The sequence below is a fragment of the Solea solea genome, chromosome 5, assembly GCF_958295425.1.
Source record: "Solea solea chromosome 5, fSolSol10.1, whole genome shotgun sequence".
Classification (NCBI taxonomy): domain Eukaryota; kingdom Metazoa; phylum Chordata; class Actinopteri; order Pleuronectiformes; family Soleidae; genus Solea; species Solea solea.
The window spans coordinates 23,630,588-23,652,763 of record NC_081138.1 but is presented as its reverse complement, the minus strand read 5'-3'; the positions used below and the strand labels follow the sequence as shown (position 1 = coordinate 23,652,763).

The window sequence follows — 22,176 nt, the reverse complement described above, 5'->3', positions numbered from 1 at the left end:
ACGAGGAGCGCAGGGGGGGACATAAATAAGTGACGGCACGTGTTACCGGAATCGCGGTGGTTTGTGTACTTTGCGCTTGTCAGAGCAGAGAGTAAACAGTTTGTAAACTTATTAAGTCAGGGATTCGGGTAAATGAGGCGTTTATTTCCAAGTGAGCACTAAGTTGGAACGGACATGTCTTTTATTAAAGAGCACGTCGACAAACTGAGCCGGGTTTATGAGCGTTACACGGCGTACGTCAGGAGCAACCCAGGTGCTACAGCTCAGCTAGAGAGTACAGTGCGGACTCTGTCATATCTGATAGCAGGTCAGTCAAAGTACGTTTAACTAATGTTTATGATAAAGCGATTACACTTTAGTCCGCTTAGAGGTCGTGTAAAAACTCCACTTTCAATGTGTACCCGACGTTGACCTTAATCAACTTAAAAATACCCGCACGAATGTATAATTGGGCTTCAAATAGTGCTCCTTTAAGTGGTTTTATGTGAAGGGAGACGGGTGATTGTGTACCTTCCTTGGGGTGGGTTAGTAATTTTGTAAAATCCTAACCAAACCGTGTCAACGCATGCAAACGGCCCATGACCCATGTTTTACAGCAGTTGGCACAGTTTGATGCTGCATACTTGCCCATTTATTGGAACTAGTAGCCAAGCCAATGCATGAAAAAGTCCCATGACCAGTGCCTCCTTAATTAGCTGTTGTCCCTTGATATTTATCTATTTTTATGAAAGTGACTTTGAGTCAAGAGTTTTACGCAGAATAATAATAACTAGACCTACAGGTATGATGGAGCTCTAAGTCTTATCCTTTTATTTGATGATTGATAAAACCAGAGCATATTCACATTTGGGAAGTTTAAATCACAGAACATATTTTTCACATTATACAAACTCACTCAAAGGTATTAATCAACTATTACAATGTTTGGCAATTAGTCCAGTTCGGTTAGTAATCAATTGATTGTTGCAGCCCAGGTCTTTAGTTGTGTTTATGTATTAAATGTATTTTTTAATCAAGTTTTCCAAATATGTCAATGACTCTTCATTAGAAAAGTAAATGCAGCTGATACATGTATAAATATCATATTTCCTAATATTTAGTTATTGCATTGTTACATTCATTAGGTGTAAGCTGGCTGGAGCCAATCCCACCTGACCCAGGGCATAAGGCAGGGTACACCCAGGACAGTTTGTTAGTCTTCCGCTGTTGCATTTGATTTTGAATTAAAAACTTAAACCCTCAATTATTAGATGAAGTAGTCCATGGTATCGATCTTTCAGTTGTTTGAATCATTGTCCTGTTGCATAAGAGTCCAGATATTTAGTAAAATTCGTTCTTTGTGTACACAGTATTTTCTTGCAACTTGCTTGCGTGCACCGAAACAGAATATGTCCACTGCCCTAATGCTAATGGTTGTATATCTGCCCGTATCCTGAACCTGTTCTCTTTTTCCTGATTTGCAGGGCGATTTGCTGACTCCCATGAAATATCTGAACTAGGTAAGTGAGGGCGAATGTTCAGTACAACACTGGTTTGATAAACAACTTATCTGCCAAGGATTTCTGCATGGACGGACATCCATGACCTTTTCCTCTCAGACATGAATGTTTATCATTTTCTAATTGAACGATAAGTGACTATTAATCACTTTGGGTTTTGTGGCAGCCTACACTTGTCTGCCATGTCAGCTCAACATTAAAGCGATAGAGTTCTCATGTGTGGTCGTGCAGTTGGCATTTATTGCGCTGTGTGCACCCACTGTGCTGAGAACCACTTTGAGACATGAATGCTTGCTCTTACTTTAAAAAAGGCTGTTTTGATCGAATCTATGTCAGCTTTAGCTTGAATCCATATCTTAAGAATATGTCTGCAGCTTTATCTCATTGTTAACAGTGTTTTGTCATTGGAAATGTAAATATGGTACATTGTAATCCACTCATTGCTCTCTGCACCAAAGTCCATTGAGAAAATTAGGTAAATCCAAAAGGAGGAAACACCAAAATCACAAAACAGCTAATTTGAATTTACTGATAAGTTGTAGTGTATATCAGGAAGTCCTGTGTGATTTGATTTTCTCTGTGGACCTTGCAGTGGAAGAGTGATAAGTTTACAAGGTGAAACCAAGTTTTCAATAGGAAAAGCCTGTCTAATGTGCAATTAAGCAGCAAACATTTCCTCAAGACATTATAGACTAAAGCGTGCATAGAGTTTATTAATGAGCCTTTTAAGTGGCTAAAATCAGTTTTTCCTTATACAGTATATTGCACAGCTCAGACTGAATGACCCTCTTCTTTGTCCTTTCCAGTGTACTCTGCCTCAAACCTCCTAGTTCTGTTTAATGACAGTATACTGCGCAAAAGCCTGAGATGTTCCCTCCCCGAGGTGAGCAACACTCGATGGTTTCTCCCATAATCTCACATTTAATTCACAACAATATGAATACTTGCTGTTGCAGTGAAATAAAGCCTTACAGGTTCAGTTAGTTCTGTGCCTAAATGCAATAATTTAGTCTCTTCTGTGTTGACTGTTTTTTTTGGCATAATGTAACAATGCAGCAGGTGTAGATGAAATAAAATAGTTGGAATTTAATTAAGTAATTGATAAATTTAGTGCAGCCCTAGTGAGACATTTTGCAGTAAAAGTCAAATGCTGATACTGTGAGTGCTGAGTCATCACTTTAGTTTTTTTCTTAACAGCATTTTTTTTTTTTTGAGAATGATTCTATGAGAAGAAAAGATGAGTGAGCTTACAGTTTCCCTGGAGTAACAACATGTCTCATCAACAGGAACATTTTAATTTCAGTCTGAAAGAATAAATGTGTGTCAATAAGACTTGCTGTTCCTATTTGTCTGTGTTTTTCCAGACACTCTCTCAGCAGAGACTCCTCACCTGGCTCTCTGTGTTGGAATCTGTGGAGGTTTTCCTGGAGATGGGAGCCACAAAGCTGTGGGGTGAAGTTGGGCGCTGGCTGGTGATTGCACTCGTACAGATTTTTAAGTATGCTTCAAAACTCATTATGACCTCCAGTGCTCATTTCCATGGTTTTAAAACAAAAACAGTCATGCATGTGCTCTGGCCTTGATGCAAATCACAAAAACAAATCACAACAGGCATCAAAGTCTGTCATTTGTGTCTGAAGCTTTTAGTTTTATTTGCCAATTTTCCTCTTCTACATTTCATTTAGCTTTGTAGTGGTTATTTTTATTCTGTTGATTAATTGATTTGTTTTTTGGCTCAAAATGTACAGAGACCAAAAATTAAATGGTTTATATGTATACATTCAGGTGTAAAAGATCTGAGAAGTGGGATAGCTCGTAAATAGCGGAGATCAATTAATAAGGTAATTTATACACTTGTTGCAGGCGGTTGTTACAGCTCTACTTTCATTCAGACTGAACAATTTAATTTGATGATCAAACTGTTACTAACCCTTGATCTTTCAGAGGATTGTCAATTTATAAACAAACATGCACATCACACAAACAGCATAGCAACATGTCAACAGCGTTTTAAATATTCACAAGTCTTTCATGTGCAACATAGAGCGGTATAGTTTTTGTTTGATATTATATTTAAGTAATTATCTGGGGATTTTAAAGGGGATAGTTCAAGTTTTTTTGATATGGTTGCTCCAAGCACTGAAATAGTCAGCAGCAGTGATTTCACTGTGCCATTGTTGATCCACTGCTGCCTCCATCAGTAAGATTAAAAGTGTTACTTTGTAACTTCTAGGTTTAAAAGTGATTCAGACTTATCTAATGCAGCAGCAGACCATCAGCTTTAAATTGATGAGTTAGTAATTTGCTCAAATGTACCTCAGATGATTGGAATGAGATCCTGTTGATTATTATTATTATTTTTTTTTTTTAAATCATATCTTTATGCAAAAAATATTTCACCAAATTTCATGGCTGCTTTTTCTATGGGAATGCGACAAAATTCAGTTATTCTGGAACACAGTGTACACAAATATTATTACAACAATAAGTCAATAGGTGTCAGTATAACCACTACTATGTCTGCATGGAAACATCTGATTCTCTTTAAAAACATGGAGTTCCTCTATTGCATTTAATGCTGGCAATGAAAGCCATCATGGTGAAATGGGTGGGGGATGATCTTCCTTCTCTTTCTTCATGGAAATCTTTGATTTCTGAAGTAGTGACAAGCAAAGAAAAGGGTGTTATATTGGAAAGAAACATATTTTTCTGCACTGGAATCCCTGCGTCTAAATTGCAGTCTAGTCATTTCTAGGGACAAAATCCAGAGATGGTCTTTTTCACCCTATTTTTCTTGTCTTTTCTTGTAACCAATTTTGTATGTCTTGGTTTGAATGTTAACCTCATGAAAATGTTGTTTATAAAACGAGTTACCATTAAAATAAAAATATTGATTTATACTCTGGTGGTTTACAAACTTTAGTTTCTAATGATGAGATAAAGCAGCAAGCATATTCGTAAGATATAGACTTAAGCGGGAATAAAATGTATTAGGTGATCCTTTTATTCTCAACAGCAGTAGGTGAGAATAGCACAGTCACTTCCTCACACAACCATACTTCAAAAAAAGCTGGGTTAGGAAGGAAACTTCATATTTTTTATATGTTCATACCAACTATTAACGACATGCTTTGTGGTCTCTGTGACACGATCTTCTGTTTTCCTCCCTCTCTCCATCTCACCTTATTCTGTTCTTACATTCATCAGGACAGTTTTTCGAATTGTGCTTCTTCTGTGGTACAAATCTGGTATCCAGACCTCACCTCCAATAATTCCCCTGGACAGAGGGGCAGACCTTGGTAGTGAAGGTCAGTAAGATTCAAGAATTCTTTATTGTCATTATGCATAATGACGCAATTTCATTTGGTAACTCTCGACCTAAAAGGCCTTGGGAACAAACAAGACACACTCTAAATAGTTAATATATTATATATGTATATAAAAAATACCTGTCAGCTGCAATGTTGAAATACAGATGCAAGTAGAACAATAAAATGACTTTCCATTAGCCTGGGAATCATTCACCATAAATGTTATTGTTCTATAATTTTTCAACAACATTGCTGCCTCTCTCATATGTGCTTAATGAGGCTCCCAGCAGGGACACCAGGAAAAAACTATTTTAGAATAGAATAAAATAGAACAGAAACCTGAAGCCATTTAACCACAGGCTGGTCAAATGCATAATGTAAGCACACATCATGTTAACAATGTGGTTTTTGCTTTACGGGAACACACAAAGGCTGGTCAGCTAATTATAAGATATTTACTATCCTCAAGTACCTCCTAGAACCACATTTCAAAAGAGCGCAACTAAAGTCCTAAACAATGGCTGCTTGTTAAAACGTTCGTTTGTTCTTCTCTCTTTCACAGACGAAGGTGATGGGGAGCAGGAAGACGACACCTGTTTTGTGGGTCAGAGGTCAGGACGTGTCATTCGGCCCTTGGGCAACGGTAACCGAGAACTTAATTAATTTGTCATCATTGTAGATGAGATAAAAAAAAAAAAAAAAAGTGAGATTGCTTCAAGTAGCGTGAAAATGATAGCAATTTGAGCTTCTGTGTAACTGAGCCTCTTGTTTGGTATTTGTTGTTTTTCCTTGTGATCAAGGAAATATCTGGTTTTAAAAGTCTGCTTCCCTGAAACGCATAAAGATGTGATTAAATCTCTTGTTTCAGCTGAATGAATTAACGTGACCTTTCTAAGGTTACAGTCTCTGTAATTCTCTGCACTTTCATACTCGTGTGGTGTCTCACAAATACCTGCAGTGCTGCGTGTCAGTGGCTCTTAAATGTGGCACACTGCCACAGGCGGGGTTGAGTGGTGTCCAAATTTTGATTATGTAAAACCACATTTTCCTGTCTCTTGTTACCGTGAGTAATGAAAATCGTTCATGAAAAGGTTCACACGTGCACAAGTGCCAAAATAGATTGAGTAAATCAAAATTCTAAACAGTATGTCTTGTCTATCTCTCTATCCAAATTTAGCACAACAAGTAGTGGCTGTGTATGGTTCGTCCACATGCTACTGAGGCCACTGTTTATTTAATCAATAAATTGTAAGATTGCTAACGTTTTGTTTCTTCAGACTTCTATTATCCAGTCCAATAAACGACACCAAACCAGAGTCAATAGTAGAATAAGCGGTTTGGCATTGGCAGAGAAGTTTTTCATGGGTGTAACGCACATACTCAAATACACTTTACAAATGTAGCATCAGTTAAAATAGAAATAAACATTACACAGAGTTAAAAAGAGTAGGAGAGACTGATTCAGCACAGGATTTGTAATGCATACATAAACTATCAAATACAGTTTATAGTAAGGATGTCGCACATTTAAAAAAATGGTAGTGGTTGTTAATGATGTATTGGGTGATGCAGTGTCTTCACCTTGTTTATGCTTTATGTCTCTGTGATTGGTCAGGTCCAGCCCTGCAGGCCCGGCCGTGGGCAGCACCGAGTCAGAAGAAGAAGCAGGGGCACAACAGTTTGAAGGAGATGCTCCATAACAAACCAACGCAGCTCAGCCTCCAGGCGACGCTCGCCGAGTCGGTGTACATCGGACGGCCTCTCCTACACCGTATCTTTCAATCACAACAATCCATATACTTTATCAATAATATTCAAAACAGAGGAAGGTAAAGCTTATGATGGAACACATGTACTCGATATTTCCTCTATTAGTTCATGAGAAAATAAGTCAAATGAACAAAAATTACATATGATGTTACAAGACAAAAATGAAGGAAATTGGGCTTGTAACCCAAAAGTCGCTGGTTAAAAAAAAAAAAAAGTGCTAAAAGGGTTGGTTGAATACAGAGGCCAAATTTGCTATCACCAATTGGCAATAAGACACATTTTAATTAATTAAAAATAAACTTAATGTGCTTTACACTGAAAAAGATACAAAAAATAAAGATAGATAAATCCAGTAGCAGCTCAAGACACAGCTACAGACACGTTAAACATGTCGGACTCAAAAATAATCTGAATAAAAACTATAACTAATTTAAAATTAAAAAAAAAAAAAAAAGACACTGTTAAGGTAAAGATGTGAATAAACATTGTACAATATAAACAAATACAGTTTGAGAGCAGCAGTAGTCCAAACAAGCTTTGTTTCGTAATGTGCTTTGTGAAAACAAGGTACGTTTGTATGTTTTAGTTTCCTCTCTGCCGTAAATGAAAGGAGTTGTACAGTCTTATTGTCGTCAGGTGGACAAAAGAGTTTTTGAGTCTGTCTGTCTGTAGTGCAGGATTAGCAAAGAGTTCTGGCACTGAACACACTCTTGTCTGGTGTGGCATATTTGCCCATATTAGACCTACTCATAGCTCATAGGCTTGGAAAAAACAGGTTTTGGGCTATTAGGTAAAAACATTGATTGATCGATCCCCAGTAAATAAAAGCACATTTGCCAGCTCCTGGTCTATTTCTAAGTAGTTGAAGGCCACTGTTGGATCCATGGTAGAATAGTAATAGAAATGGACAACAACAGCTGACATCAATCACACTGACGTTCACTAATATGCTGCACTTTGTCTATTTTCTTTACATAAATTAAAAAGTGAGATTATGTGCCATTGAAGACTGTAAAACGTTTACTGACGTTATAAATCAAGTGAGAATAGCGTCATTTTCCCCAGTGCCCTGGTGGCTAACAGCTACTTCCAAACGGCTGTTGGATAAACCGTGAGAATAAAATCTGTCTTTTACCTCCAAACAAAAAGCCACAACTCACTAAATCTTACATGGAGTCATGAAATTACACCAATATTTTTTTTTAAAATAACAGAAAAATAATCCTGTTGCTGTAGCTTTGTTACATGGTCTAGTAAAGAGTCAATGTCTGTGACAATGTTTCCTCAAAGCAAACCTGCAGTGCTCTGTCTTGCCTTCTGTGGGAAACAGTCGTGGAAGCCGTGGCTCATCTCTGGAGCCCTGGAGCTTTCAAGGTAATCATTTATTTTTCATTTTAATATGGATTATAATTAATTATATTTGCATCAAAAACTATATATATATATATATATATATATATATATATATATATATATATATATATATATATATATATATATATATATATATATATATATATATATATATATATATATATATATATATATATATATATATATATATATATATATATATATATATGCGCTCGTCTCCAGTTGTGTTTGTGTCTGCAGAGGGTTGCTTAAGTTGTTTTCTTTGTCCTTTAAAAAAAGGGATAGTTCAGGTTTGCTGGAGTGTGGTTGTATGAGGTATTGACTAGAGATGGGACGATACCGATATCACAAACTGCAGTATCTACCAATACTATTACATTAGTCCCATACAGTGATTTTAGACCATTTATGAACTATGAAGCTGTTAACGACACATTTTGTGCCGAGTCATTTCAAAAGACACAATTCTCCAACTACGTAACAAATATTGTTCTCCCAAAAAGAAGAGACGAACAGCCCAAACATGACTCAGCTAAAATGACACTCAAACAACAAGAACTTACTCCAAGGCAGTGGAAACTAACAGCTCCTGTGTCCTCTTTTCTCAATCCTGGCTCTGTGTGTTTCCCTGCTCCAACACACCTGATTCAAATAAACGGCTCGTTATCAGGCTTCTGCAGTGTTTGCTAACGAGCTGACCATTTGAAACAGGTGTGTTGGAGCGGGAAACATCTAAAACATGCAGAGCAGTGCGTCCCCAGGACCAGGATTGAGGAACCCTGCTCTTGACCTAACAATACAGATTTTTCTCTATGGACTTGGTCAATTTTTACTTGTTGAGTTGTTAGTCAAGTGGCCAAAATCCCTTTTTCCGCGTGTCCCTGCTGTCAGCCATGTTTTTAGAGAGAGCAGGTATTGGCGTTCCAGTGATCCAGTCTGATTCCAGTACCTGTATTAGGATTGTCACTGATGCAAAGCATTATGTTCTCGCACTGACCGTACATCCATTCCATCCGTGTGAACAGGAAATCTAAAGAGTGTCTTTTGACAGAATCTTTACAAATTTAGTGCAAACTTTTACAAATTGGTTTGACTCAAAGACAAACTGATGGTTCAAAGGTTAAAGTTTCAGTCACAAAGGTCCTTTTTGGCCTCTTGAAATGTAAATTTCTTAAAGTCATTAACACAAAATGTGTTTGCCAGAGCTGGAGGCAAACAACAACTGGATGGTGACTGTTGTTCTTAAGTATTGTCATTGTTGAACAGTACTTGTTATTGTTGGCATTATGCGTAAAGTGACATAGTCTGTGTTTCCTTGTTGTGTATGCAGAGTTAACCTGCGTATTTGTGCGCTGTATTTATGATAAACAAAAATCAGTCAATAAATCTGGTCTGAATTTGGATTAGTCTGTGGCTCATATCTGATGCGAATATTATATCGGATCAGGTCTCTTTTTTCTTCCTGAAGTCACAGTGTCCCTTGACTTTCAAATGACCTCCGTCTGACTTTGAATTGTTTGAAGGCATTCCTAACATACTCAGAATGGGAGTGATAGACAAAACAAAAGTTGCTGCGAAGCCTGACGGGGACACCACAAGAATGGAAGTTTTTTGAAGAATTTGTCTCTGGTGACAAAAGCAATGTTCTGCTATGTCCCTGTTGATCTAAGAAAGAAAGAAAGAAAGAGAGAGATAAGAAGATAAGCAGAGATAAGAAACTCCAGCATCACATTTTCCTCTCTTCTTTGCCCCGGAAAAAAATCAGTTATTTAAACATTTTAATCTTGACTCAATAATTTGTTTCATCAGTCAATCAATGAATAAAAATGATCTGCCAACAAAACAATCCTGTGTAGTGAGTCACACTACGCTCTGGTGAAAGCTCCGCCTTCAGAACACACAGAAAACACTGTTTCTCAAAGTCAAGAGAGGATCCCTTTAAGTGTGCATCATTACATCAATGAGAAGGTTCCACTCACAAAACATGCTTACGTAAAAGGAAAATGACACAATAAATATAGTGAACAAACAAGACATTGACGATAATTTGTTCTTGTTTCCTCCAGCTTTGCCGTTCTCAATGACGCAAAATTTCAGAACCGATGGGAGAAAGCGGAGATGAGAAGGAGGAGGTTCCTCCTGTTGTACTACCTGCTACGCTCACCTTTCTACGACAAATTCTCTGAGTACGTCTGTTGCTGTGTCGCTTTATGAAATCGGTCACTGGCATTGCCAGTTGAATTACAGACGAACCATTTAGTCTGTGAACAGTTGGGAATGGGCTGAGTTTGTGTGTATTTTATCTGATGAACCGTGAAATGTCTCATGATGTAAAAGACAGAAAAGCAGCATGTGAGAAAGTGGAAGAGTGGTGTGAATGTTTGTGAAATGGCTGAAAGGGGATCAGGTGTTTTTTTTTTATAATTATGATCATGTTTTTTTACCTGCAGAGAAAAGATTCTCTTCCTGCTGAGAATCCTGGCCAATCACATTCCAGGGGTTGGACTGGTTGCAAGTAAGTATTCATGTCTGAGCTTTTCTTCATATGTGATCGTCTGGAGAATATATTGTAATGAAGTGTTAAAGTGTTGCTGGGGCAGCCGGACAGTCGATGAGCGTTGACAAAGAAAAAAATACATGGCTGAATATAACACTGGTAACAAAAGTCAAATGTGATCAACAGAATTTAAAGCTCCAGTGTGTAACTCACTCTCCCCCCACTGGACTTACCCCACTCTCTGTCTTTGTGTCCTCAGGCCCTCTGATAGACTACCTTCCCACCTGGCAGAAGATCTACTTCTACACGTGGGGATAAAACCTTGTGGTGGATTAGAAAACTGATTTTGTCGGTGAAAAAGAAACCATACAGCTGCCACGACACCACAGCAATCAGATAACACGCTGCAAAACAGCGCCTACCTGAGATCAACAGCAGACATTGCTGTGATCTTGAGTTTTTTTTTTGTTTTTTTTCCTGACGCTACAAAAGACTGGTTTGTTGAATGATTCTATTTTTCAAATGAAAGAGACAGCAGGTAATGAATCTTAGCATCTCATAAAAACTTTAACTCCTCGTTTTACAACAGGCATCATACATGTATTTTATTTGAGTGATGGAGACTTGTTCTGCACCTGAAAATTCCAATTTGAACTGATTTAAAGGTCCAATTTGTAACACTTGGAAGGGTGTCATAGCAGACATTTAATGTACCACCTGTAAGTGTTTTTCTAACTGCTTTAAAACATGAATTGTTGTGGTAACTTTAAGCGTGTCCCTCACAAACGTGGAAAAGGGAGAGGCGAACGAAGGAGTCGTCTATTCGTTACTGCAGACTCGATATTACTCATTCTTACACGCTGTTCCTTCAAAGCTGTGTGTGTGTGTGTGTATGTAGTCAATGACCAAAACACAGCAGTGGTTTATGAATCTTTATTTTTAACATACTGAATAGGTTTCTTTTTGTTGCTTACAAATAAATAACTGAACATTTCATCCTTTGCTCTGGTAATTCAGAGTTGATGGTAGGTCTGCAACACAGGAGGAAATGAATCCATGATGTTTTTAAAGAAAATTACAGTTTCTAGATGCTGAATCTGAAGTCTGCTGGGCATATACAGTAAAGAGACAGAAGAGTGTGTGAGGTACTGTGTAAACTTAATAAGTGGCATTGTAATTTACCTTCCATCAGTGTTCTGGAATATTGAAAAGCTTTGTCTCAGAGGAATAGTTTTGCCTGAGAATCATGACACATGACCCTTTCTGCACCTTGAATGTTAGGATTATTTTTCCAACTTGTCTGAAAGTAAAAGAGCTGCACATCTTCAAACTCAAAAACAGAATCTGTAAGGATGTGGTTCCTAAAGTGGAGGATGGGGGTGGCACTGAAACACCTCCAAATTCATCTTTTACAATTGTGAATTTTTATCTTTTCATGTAAAATAATTTAACAGTTTATAGTCTAATAATTCCAAAGGAAAGGGGTCCTCCTTTTTTTTTTTAAAATATCTATTGGGGGGAAAGTATGCTTTTCAAATACTGAGAATGCCATCCTTTCAAAATAAAAGCTGAGAGGTAAAGATAAAATAAACAAGGCAGCCGTGACAGATGAGGTGCAATGGAGGCAGACTTCAGATTCAACCACAAGAATATTTAATAAGTGAAAAATGTCTTTAAAGGTTTAAAATGGAGAGATGCATAGTAAATCAGTGTCAGTGTTAATGAGCTGGGACCGATGATCTGCTGATGTCTGAATGGTTGAAAACTTGATCACCTACACAAGCCAAACCAGAGGTACTACACTGATTTTCACCCTGTACTTCCTGCATTTACTGCTTTTCTAAAGAGACTTGATAAATAACCACATAGTATCATTGATCTGATGCCCCTGTGTTCACAATCAGTTTCATCCAGACACAAGCACATAACTCCCAGCTCCCAGAGAGAGAGAGACGACAGCTGGTCTTCAGCACAAAAGTAAATTACAAAGTGAATCAAACGTTACTGACTCTGGTTCTGATTAACACTACAAGCTGAAAATATATACTTTTAATATCACGATAAAAACAAAACATGAGAGTGAAATATTTCATAGAATAAATCAAAAACACTTTGATTTCATGTAGAAGGAAATAAAATAGAGAAGAATTAACTTTTGAAACTCTTAAGACCAAAAAAGTATTTTACAACAAAACTCTTCTTTATGAAAATAAAAACAAGAGTCTGCTAATGAGAAGAGAAAATACTGTCTCACTCCCGTGAAGGTGTCTCTAAAAGAGTGGCGGATGAAAAGACGGTTTCTGTTCCTCATGCAATCCTCTCCTCATCCCAGCCACGTCTCGTACGTCCAAACACGAGTCATCCATCAGGAGGCTGGTCGGTGTTAAGTTACTTCATCTTCCCGCAGACTGGCACTCGTCTCCATCAGTACGAGCCGTAACGATCCTGAGAAACAAGTGCACATGAGAAAAAAAAAAAACTACAATTTCTACCAAGTAAATCTTAGAACATGTGCTTTCTTTACTAACATAGCTCTCATGCTTCCGTCTTTCTTCTATCCGTGACGTAAAACGCAATTTTAAACTATATTACCCTATCACCGGTACACCAACTCTCAGCTAGAATATATGTATCCATATCTGTGTTACAGTTCAGTGGTTTTGATGAAGAATTTCTTTATTTACCCTTAAGAGAGCCACAGTATGTAGTTTTTACCCCCCTTAAACTTTTCAACCACAAATTTAAATGTATTTCTTTTGGAGTTTTATGAAAGAAACCAAGACAAAATAGTCTGGTCTGAAAGATGTTGATCTGTCGGGTGAGCTCCTTGGTTTTCATGAAGCTGAGGTTTTCACAGAACAGGTGTATTTATACTGAGATTAAATTGCACACAGTGGATTTTATTTATTAATTATGTGACTTCTTGAAGTATTTGGTTTTATGGGATTTTACTTAATGTTCACCAAGAGTTCAATGTTTCTACACAATAGTTCAGTTAAGTCTCTGATAAGCGTTTTTCTGAAACATGTAAGCAACAGAACATTTTAATGGATATCGGCTAATTATCATTATCATGAAAATCCCCCAAAAATATTGAGATTCAAGAAATTGACTCTAGCCATTTCTTTTAGATATTGTGTTTAACGTCTGGGACAGAAAAACCCATTAACAAAACCTGAACCTTCTGGTGTTACCAGCCCAGAGACTGACAGACAGTTCAGACACAGCTGAAGAAAAGTTCTTCACATTTTCTGTTGAAATCTCACCTGGATCGTGTTCATGACGCCATTGGCGAGGACGGCCATCTTGCCTGCAACAGTCTTCACTCCCTGTTTGAACTGTGCGATGTCCGGGCCGGCGGGGAGCATGTTGTCAAAGCCTGAAGCTCTCCCTGAGAAACAAAAAGAGAAAGGGGTCAATACAAAAATCCTACATCAGAAATGTTCAAATATTTTCATTTTCTCTGCTGTTTTAGCTGCAGAATTCAAACTAAACCAGGCAACAGTGAAACAACCACTGAGGAACGGACTTAACTGTAAGAAGGCGAACTGGGATCAAGAACAAGGCAGTCAGTGCTGCCACTGAGGTCACTACATCATAAAACTCTTAATAACATTATTTTTCACATCTTATCACTTTTAGTTTTTTTCATTCTCACACCTTTAGGGTCACTGTCATCTCCAAACAGGTCAGCTGAACTGATGGAGGAGCTTGCAGACATGGTCTCCAGTCTCGTCTTGGCGTCATACTGAGAGAAGTGGAGATTCAACATTGATGTGATCACAGTGTTTACACTTTAATCAAATAGTGGCTGAGTTTTTATTTTTCAGTGTGAGGTGGTTCTGGTGCATATCCTCACCTCAGCGCTGGTTTCCCGGCCAAAAAACATATCTGAAGAGATCGCCTTTGCATTGGCAAATTTCTGCCTGGCCTCGCTCGACTCCGAAACAGGAGCAGACACCTCAGCTTTCCTTCTGCTGGGAAGTCTGGATCACACACAAGATCAAATATGAGAACTGTACCAAGCACAGAATACATGAGTGTGAGTGTACATGAACATCTGTGGGTATACCTCTCTCCGATTGGCTGAATACTGGAGATAGTGACCTCCTCTTTGGGCTCCTCCTTCTCCAGAGCCCAGGACGTGGTAAAGGAGGCAGAGCCTCCCTCAGTATCCCACCGGGACCCAAAACTATCTCCCACTGTGAATGGGTTGTCCTTGTACCTGAAACACCAATTACATGAGGAGAGTCGAGTCAGTTTAAGCACATTCATTAAATGTGAACTAACAAACAGAGGAAGTGACTATTTTACTTTGGCGGTCCTGAGGTGAAGCCGGGTTCATCAAACATGTCCAGTTTGGAGCGAGAGGAGGAGGACTTTGCGCCCACAGGAGTTTCCTGCTCGATCATCTGCATCTCTGACATCACCGAGTGAGACACCACACTGAAACAGAACGTACAAACACACACATTTAGAGACACTTGCATGTTGTAAAGTTCTATTTTTCAACCTGTAGTTTTCCATTACATTTATCTAATGACAATAACAATCTAACGTCTGTGTTGTATCTTTACCTCCTGTTTCCAAAGCCCATGCCCAGTCTCTCAGCCTGCTCCCTCTTTTGTCCCTCCAGGTTCTGAATCTTCTTCTCCTCCATCTTCCGGTCGATCTCAAGCTCTTTGTAAGCCAAGCGCATCGAAGCCACACTGCAACAGTCAAATTAAGTCATGGCAAATCCCAAACGGACTAACTTCAGGGGCTAGGTGTTGTTACTTGATTTGAAAAAGCACAGAAACAAAAGCAGACTGGTAATCAAGCAAGGGGAATCTTACATTGAATGATCGGCCTGTTTCTTTGCCTCAGCCACCTGCTCCTCTCTGAGCTTCTCAGCCACTTGTGCCTGTTTCTCCACCTCAGAAAAACTCTTGCTGCTCACCTTCTGAGCACCAAGACCTTTCTTCACACCAAGCTGCAGAGGGGAGAATGTTGTTAGTCTCAAGTAAGAGTGACAACTTCATTACTTCAGATTGTTGGCCTGTGATTATGTCTGTATTAGAGCATGGAAACCAGCATAGACTCAAACAGCGTTGGATTTTATTAGATGAGCCTTTTATGAAGTGGCTAAATAGGTTTTTCCATGCGTAGCTTGCTCTCACTGAGTGTGTGTCTGAAGCTGATTCACAGAGCTGGAGGTGCACTGTAAGCAATGACTACATGTCCTTATTGACCATGATGACTTACCCCTTTTTTGGAAGTCATGGGCTTCTTTTTTCCAATGATGGAAGATTTCACATCTGTGAGAAAAGTGAAAATGTGTCAATTAAAATGTGAAAATCAACACAAGACAAACAAACCAGCTCAACAACTCAAAAGCAACCTCGTGTTGACAAACAAGCCAACAAACCATCACGCACACCAAGCTTGACATTCTGTTAATGATGGAAGCCAAGGCATGTAAAGAATTTAAAACTGTCATCTTAACCTATACACTGTATTAACTAAATTGTTGTTAGCTGAACAGAACTACTTTTACTACTACTACTCTTTTTCTGTTCAGCAACCTAAACATGCAGTCATCATGACTGGATGTCTTTTGGTGTAAGACAGATTTGCACTGCATGAGAAGTCTGGTTGACTCTCAGCAGCAGGTCCATCAGGACCCATATGTATGGGGCATCCAGCAGCCCCACAGACCCAGGACCACCATTTTTTAGAGACAGCCACAAGCCCAACCCCTGTGAACCAGCATGAAAAGAACTATTTTTGCTGCTACAATGACATGTTCTGCGTGACAGGGAGATGAAAGCTTTCATGCTACTGCAAGTCAGGGATGAAGAAGAAAAGGATATTACACAACCTGTTTTGACAAATACTATTATTAGAATCAGTTGTTCTCTCTGGTTATGAAGCAACCGTGTTCACATGTTCCCTTCGAAGTTATTCAGACTAAAGCTGAGAATGTCAGGGTAACTTATGATACAATATGCAATAGCAATATGACAACTATACAGTGATTATTTTAGGCAAGTTAAGAACTACTGGCCAATTTTCCATAACATTCCATTCCCTCCTCCCTATTTCACCTCATTAAAAAAATTATTTGCAGACATTTATTCACCAGCCAACAGCCTAATCTTACGAGTAGAGAGGACCACCTCTTTGTGAAGTTCGGGCTAACTTAGATTCAGTAGTAAGACCCCTGACACTGTGCAAGTGGCTCACAGTTAAATATCCAGAGCTTCTCCTGCTACAAACTTACATGAGCGCAAAAAGACATTGTCTGAAGATTTGACAGGAGACATTCCAGAGGATGTCTAAAAGGTAATTTGCGTTATCACATATGGCCTCTCCAGACAACATCAAGACATATGAAGACAGCTCACGAGACCCACACCACTGAGGAAACACTCAATTGATACTCTTGGTGACAGCGGATAGAATATAGTGATATTTTAACACATGCTTGAACTACAGGATTTCACTGACATCAGCTTTAACTTCTACAGAATGCTATAGCAATATTTATCCCGTCATCCAGACACCGATGAGCTGCAGGAATGTGACTAACAGACTAACAGTAACTCTTCTTTGTTTGGTATGACGCACTGGCTTTGTTCAACACTTTCTGTTAGAGATTAGAAAGCTATTCCATCAGGAGAAACTTGTTTTACACTAAAACATCTCATAATAATCAGGTATAGTAACCCACAAACACTTCTATTACATGATTAGTGGAAACAAGAGAACAGACAGCAGCTGCCGGGTGTGAGTGAAGCGTCAACGCCATGCGACTGATCACCCAACACAAACATCAACCGCTATTGTTACACTCATCACCTCGAGATGTCTGTACCTCCTGTGATGACAGACGCATGGAGTCCTCTAGAGGACAAGACAAACAAGTCACCACACTCTTCAATCACAAATATATGATTTATTATAATAGTGGTAATAATAATAATGATGTTCTTTATAAATAAACAAATACACTGCTACTTTATAAATGTATTTTGTATGATGGAAACACATCAAATGTTATGTTGCGTTCACACTAAAAATGATGTACATGTTTTCCATGATAAGATTATACAGTATGTCAACATAAAGACACAGGTAGATGCTCCTGTTATAATATTGTGAAACATTTGCGTGGTAAAAATTCTACTAACATACTGATGGTGCATTAAAATTGAAGCTGTATGTGTGTACTACAGGTGAGCAGCTGAATGCGTTTACTCATGACTCACCTCAGTCACATGAGTAACGCAACAGGGGTTTGCGTTTGGTGTACGACAATAATTTTTACCATTTAACTGACATTTGTATGCCGTTCATTTCTTATACAACTCCCTTGAATCTTTGTTTATCTTATGTGAGTCTCATTAAACCTGATCTTGTTTTTAAGTGCTACATTATTTATTTTATTGTTGAGAATTGAGTCAATAATCATTAGCTGCATTCATTAGATGCTTCAGACCTTTTCAAAACAGATATAAAAAGGTGACTGTGTGTGAAGACACTAATCAAAGAATGAGAAACACTCCCACTTCTTTTCAATGTGAATAACCACTGACGCCTCTTTGATCTTTGAGGGTTTTGTACATCTGACACTTGTCAGTCATGCATTGACTGAAAACAATCAGAAAGGAGCGAGATATGTAGTCAGTCACTGTACTGACCTTATACTGTACCTACAGTCAGTCATGATAGATTTGTAGAGAACTAGAATCTCTATCTCTGAGAAGCACAGAAAGAAGCCATAAACCCAATTTATAGTCTGCCATACAACACTTATATCCAGCAACAAAAATGGACAAAAGTATTTCCAGTCCTGTCACACACGTGTAGAATTTTGTCGTGATCTCTGTAATCTCTCTCTGCCTTGCATTGTGATTCACCATTTGCATGTACACATTTAATCTTGAAATGTCAAACCAAAACATGTTCCATTTCAACCAACCTACTGGTCAACAACAGGGAACCTTTTGCTGAAGCATATACTTAAAATAACAGCTCTTGGGGTCCCCCCAGAGTTTGAATCATTGTGTCTATAAAACAATTAATTGTTTAGCCTTAACACTTACCAATAGAGGCTTTAGGTGATGTGCTCAGACCATCAATGCTTGGTCCTTCCTCCGGTTCTAGCAAAAAAAAGTAACAGATCAAAAACATCAGAAGCAAAAAAGATTAAATTCCCAAAATGTATTCTGTGGACTGGATTTGTCCAAACCACATTATGGACAAAGAGAGAGCAGCAAAAACATGTTAAATAGAAGTTCCTAATACCAAAGACGACAAAGCACTATTTACTAAGAGACAGATGACATGATACTCCTGTTTACACAGACTGAGGTAAAATGTACTGACGGTTATCATCCTGGACTTTAGGTGTTGAGTCTGTCAGCCGGGAGGTGATGGCAGCTCCATTCTGCTCTGGCTCAGAGAGCGGAGACATGCTCCAGTCACTTGCAAGCTGAAATGTTCAAAAATATATAATTAAGTTTAAATTAGGTGAAGCACACCTGTAAATGTATTGCAGGCTGATTGTTTGATGATACATGGGTCAGATAGTTTTAGCTCAACACAGATCTATCAGTGACAACATATACTAATCAGGTCAATGAAAAGAAACATCAATGCAGGAAACCCAAGTAAATTTTAAAAACACAAGCTTGTGCACGTTACACATCAGAATTAGTGGTTTGTTATTATAGTTATTTCTCTATGCTCACCTTAAATATAGTTATGTTGCATATGCATCCCAGTAAATTTTGTAATTACAGAAACTGTTATTTTTATAATTAGTGCAACTTTTTAATGGGAACAGAGACCTGCTGCATCCCTGAACAACACTGTCATGGGGAAATCCTGGTGTGTTTTAATGCAAACTTCACTTTGACTTTTGAGCTGTCAGACAGGAAATCCTCTTCCTGACTCATGTTTGGTATAAATGTAAAACAAACCTGTGTATGTTCAGCAAAAAAATCTGCCTCCTTTTTCTCAGTAGGTATAGGGGTTCCTCCTGCAGAAGTGTCAATCCACAGCTACAATGACAACAGACGAGTGTTTGTTACTCTTTACGGACACAAACAGCAGCAGTAATTTATGTTCACACTGTGGTGATATGAATCATTGCCAGGGGTGTGATAATTAACACACACCCTTTGGACTAATGACAAAGATCTGCTGACACAGAACTGATTATCATTTTACCACTGTCTCCACTTGATACTCACATCTGTGCCATATTTGGACAAGGCAGCATTCGCTTGCTGACGGATCTTCTCCCTGTACATCTGAGCTGCACGACTATTATACTTGGCATTGGTGTCATTTGTAGAGCAACCATGCTGCCGGAAGAATGCCGTCTATAGGTAAGAGGAGAAGGGGAGTTTATCAATTACAGGTACTTACACTACACACTGCTACAAAGACTATTCTCATGAAATTACTTTTTTTCAGTGACGTACCGCATTGGCATTGCCCCCAACCTGCATACATCTCAGCTGGAACCAGTTCCAGTTGGAGTCTAACTCAGTGGATCTAAGGTGAAAAGGATGGAAGAACATGGCAAGCCAGCATTCACAAAGAGTACACATGATCACTGCTTCATGCATTGTCCACACAGGATATCACACGTTTAATGTTGAACTAATATTGACACTAGCAGGTGTTCATACCTGGGGGTGGAATCTCTAGGTACCTCAAATTCAATTTGATTACAATTTAGGTGCTATGATGCACATGTTTATTGATTCTCTCGTCAGATGTATTATTTTTTTCTATATATGCTTTATGCATCTATATAAAAATATTGAGAACAAGTTTATTTGTTGAGATACATGTGACTAGAAGAGAGTATCACAAAAGGGTATCATTTGTATGTGGTTTGGGATGTAAGTGGCCACATTCTTCAACATGTCTAAGTACAATGTGTCTCCCAGAAAAAGACATCACTGCGCACACGCACACACACACACACACACTCTCTGATGTTCACCAAAATGCATTGAGTGTACCTGGTTATTTAAAACACACATGCTTTTACAAAGGCAAATCAGCTGCTCATTAAAATTTCAAATAAATATGCACCAGGAAAAGACAGAAAGGTCATTTTTAAAAATATCATTACTAAGCCTACCTGATGAAACTGAGATGCACTCCCAGAGAGCGGTGAATGCCTGAGCAATCGATGCACAAGAACACACCATAGGAAATACTGGCCCAGCTGGGGTTTTTTGCTGCACAGTCAAAACATGCCTGTGCAAAATACAAAACGTCATAAGCACATCTAATCAGAATGGTAAGTGAGAGAGATGAGACAAATAATTGTTTCATTTAAAAAAAAAAAGTCTAAAAATGTTCTTGCATCTTTTGCCTTAGTAGCTCCATTAGCAATGTCACACAATGCTCAAGGCATAACAAAGACATACAATTATGTCATACAATTAGACACATTACAGCTAACCATGACCTAGCATTACCTACACAAAACAATTACAGCAAAGGGTGAAAAACCCTTTCACCATGTATTTTACTGTATTTTACTGTTTTGCAGCTCAGCCTTGCTCGTACCTCTGGACACAATCTAATTTACACTATAATACAGTGATATAAGGATTAGTGGTAATGTTAATGCAATTAAATGGAGTAAAAGACTTAGACTTAGACTTCCTTGGACTTCCTTCCACAAAACATGGATTTGTGGAAGTTTTACATTCATTGATGCTGCAAAGAATGTCCTGGACTTTTGCACTAGGAAATGTTCTCTATCTGGACCTCTCTGTTTTAATTTAACCCCTGTTCTGTAAGGGGCCAGGTAAACATCCCATGGTGAAAACTGAAGCTGCCAGTTTTTCGCATGCCATGAGACCATGTACATAGGCCAGACTTGGAGCAAAAAAAGACACATTCACCCATCACAAATCTTCTAATATGAAGATTACAATATATATTGAATGTATATCAATCTAACCATATGGCTCTGAAACAAACAACTCCGTCAGCTGTTCACTGCTGACTTCAACCGCTTCATCTTTAAATGTGTATGTGAACACACACGTGTCCTGATACTGACAATATTTAATGTGAATTAAGTTTCGTAGTTTACCCTTTAATCTCCAAACTGCGGAGTAGCTGAAGTCGGTGGTTAGCCAACTCGGCAAACACGAAACGTATACGTGGCCTTTATGTTTGCCTGCTTTACCGGCAGGCTAGCAGCCGCTAGCCCGGGTTAGCCGTTCGACCATGTAGACGGGCCTAGGTAGAACACTGTTAGCCAACCACGCTAATGGCCTCTTACGGAACACAGAGTGCTAATCAACGAACAACCAACACACGCCATGACTGGTTTACTGACCTTGTTCGTGGGAATAGACCTTAATCTTTTGAAAATGCTAAGGATTTCAGTCTTGTTTGGTTCGGAAGCCATCTTGCCACTCTGACGATTTCCAGTATCTGACGTAACTACGGCTCCTCGCGTGAACCAAACGTGACGACATTTGAAAGTCGTTGATAATCCTTGGTGCTTTGTTTTTAGAGATGAACACTTCTTTATGGAGAGAATTCTTGGCTGAAACTACTCTCGACCCTGAGGAAGACTGTAAGCAGAGACCGAAATAAAAATAGTCAATCATTCTCAGCAAACCACAGCAGCAGCTACAGTGTGTTTTCGGTTGTGGTGTCTTATTTTAATACATATACATTTACATTAACTTTTTTT

At 38.6% G+C, this 22,176-nt stretch overlaps 2 protein-coding genes across 3 annotated transcripts; one reads left to right on the top strand and one right to left on the bottom strand.

Moving 5' to 3' along the window:
* The first annotated feature begins 16 nt into the window (after window positions 1-16).
* pex16 (peroxisomal biogenesis factor 16) lies at window positions 17-11,447 on the top strand. Its single transcript, XM_058628770.1, has 11 exons — window positions 17-307; window positions 1,464-1,499; window positions 2,306-2,382; window positions 2,864-2,997; window positions 4,707-4,807; window positions 5,373-5,453; window positions 6,426-6,581; window positions 7,882-7,954; window positions 10,021-10,140; window positions 10,405-10,469; window positions 10,711-11,447. The coding sequence occupies exons 1-11, from the start codon at window positions 175-177 to the stop codon at window positions 10,767-10,769; spliced, it is 1,035 nt and encodes a 344-aa protein (XP_058484753.1). The 5' UTR covers window positions 17-174; the 3' UTR covers window positions 10,770-11,447.
* On the bottom strand, window positions 11,371-21,902 carry arfgap2 (ADP-ribosylation factor GTPase activating protein 2). 2 transcript variants are annotated; one of them, XM_058628768.1, is made up of 17 exons: window positions 21,814-21,902; window positions 20,596-20,714; window positions 19,925-19,997; window positions 19,691-19,822; window positions 19,418-19,498; window positions 18,822-18,927; window positions 18,539-18,595; window positions 17,292-17,336; window positions 15,696-15,748; window positions 15,287-15,423; window positions 15,029-15,160; window positions 14,766-14,897; window positions 14,524-14,676; window positions 14,311-14,437; window positions 14,112-14,199; window positions 13,718-13,842; window positions 11,371-12,896 (listed from the first exon to the last, which is right to left on the bottom strand). In XM_058628768.1, the coding sequence occupies exons 1-17, from the start codon at window positions 21,883-21,885 to the stop codon at window positions 12,876-12,878; spliced, it is 1,653 nt and encodes a 550-aa protein (XP_058484751.1). In that variant the 5' UTR covers window positions 21,886-21,902; the 3' UTR covers window positions 11,371-12,875. The 2 variants fall into 2 exon arrangements, with proteins under 2 accessions (XP_058484751.1, XP_058484752.1); XM_058628769.1 differs by lacking the exon at window positions 17,292-17,336.
* Window positions 21,903-22,176: the final 274 nt, after the last annotated feature.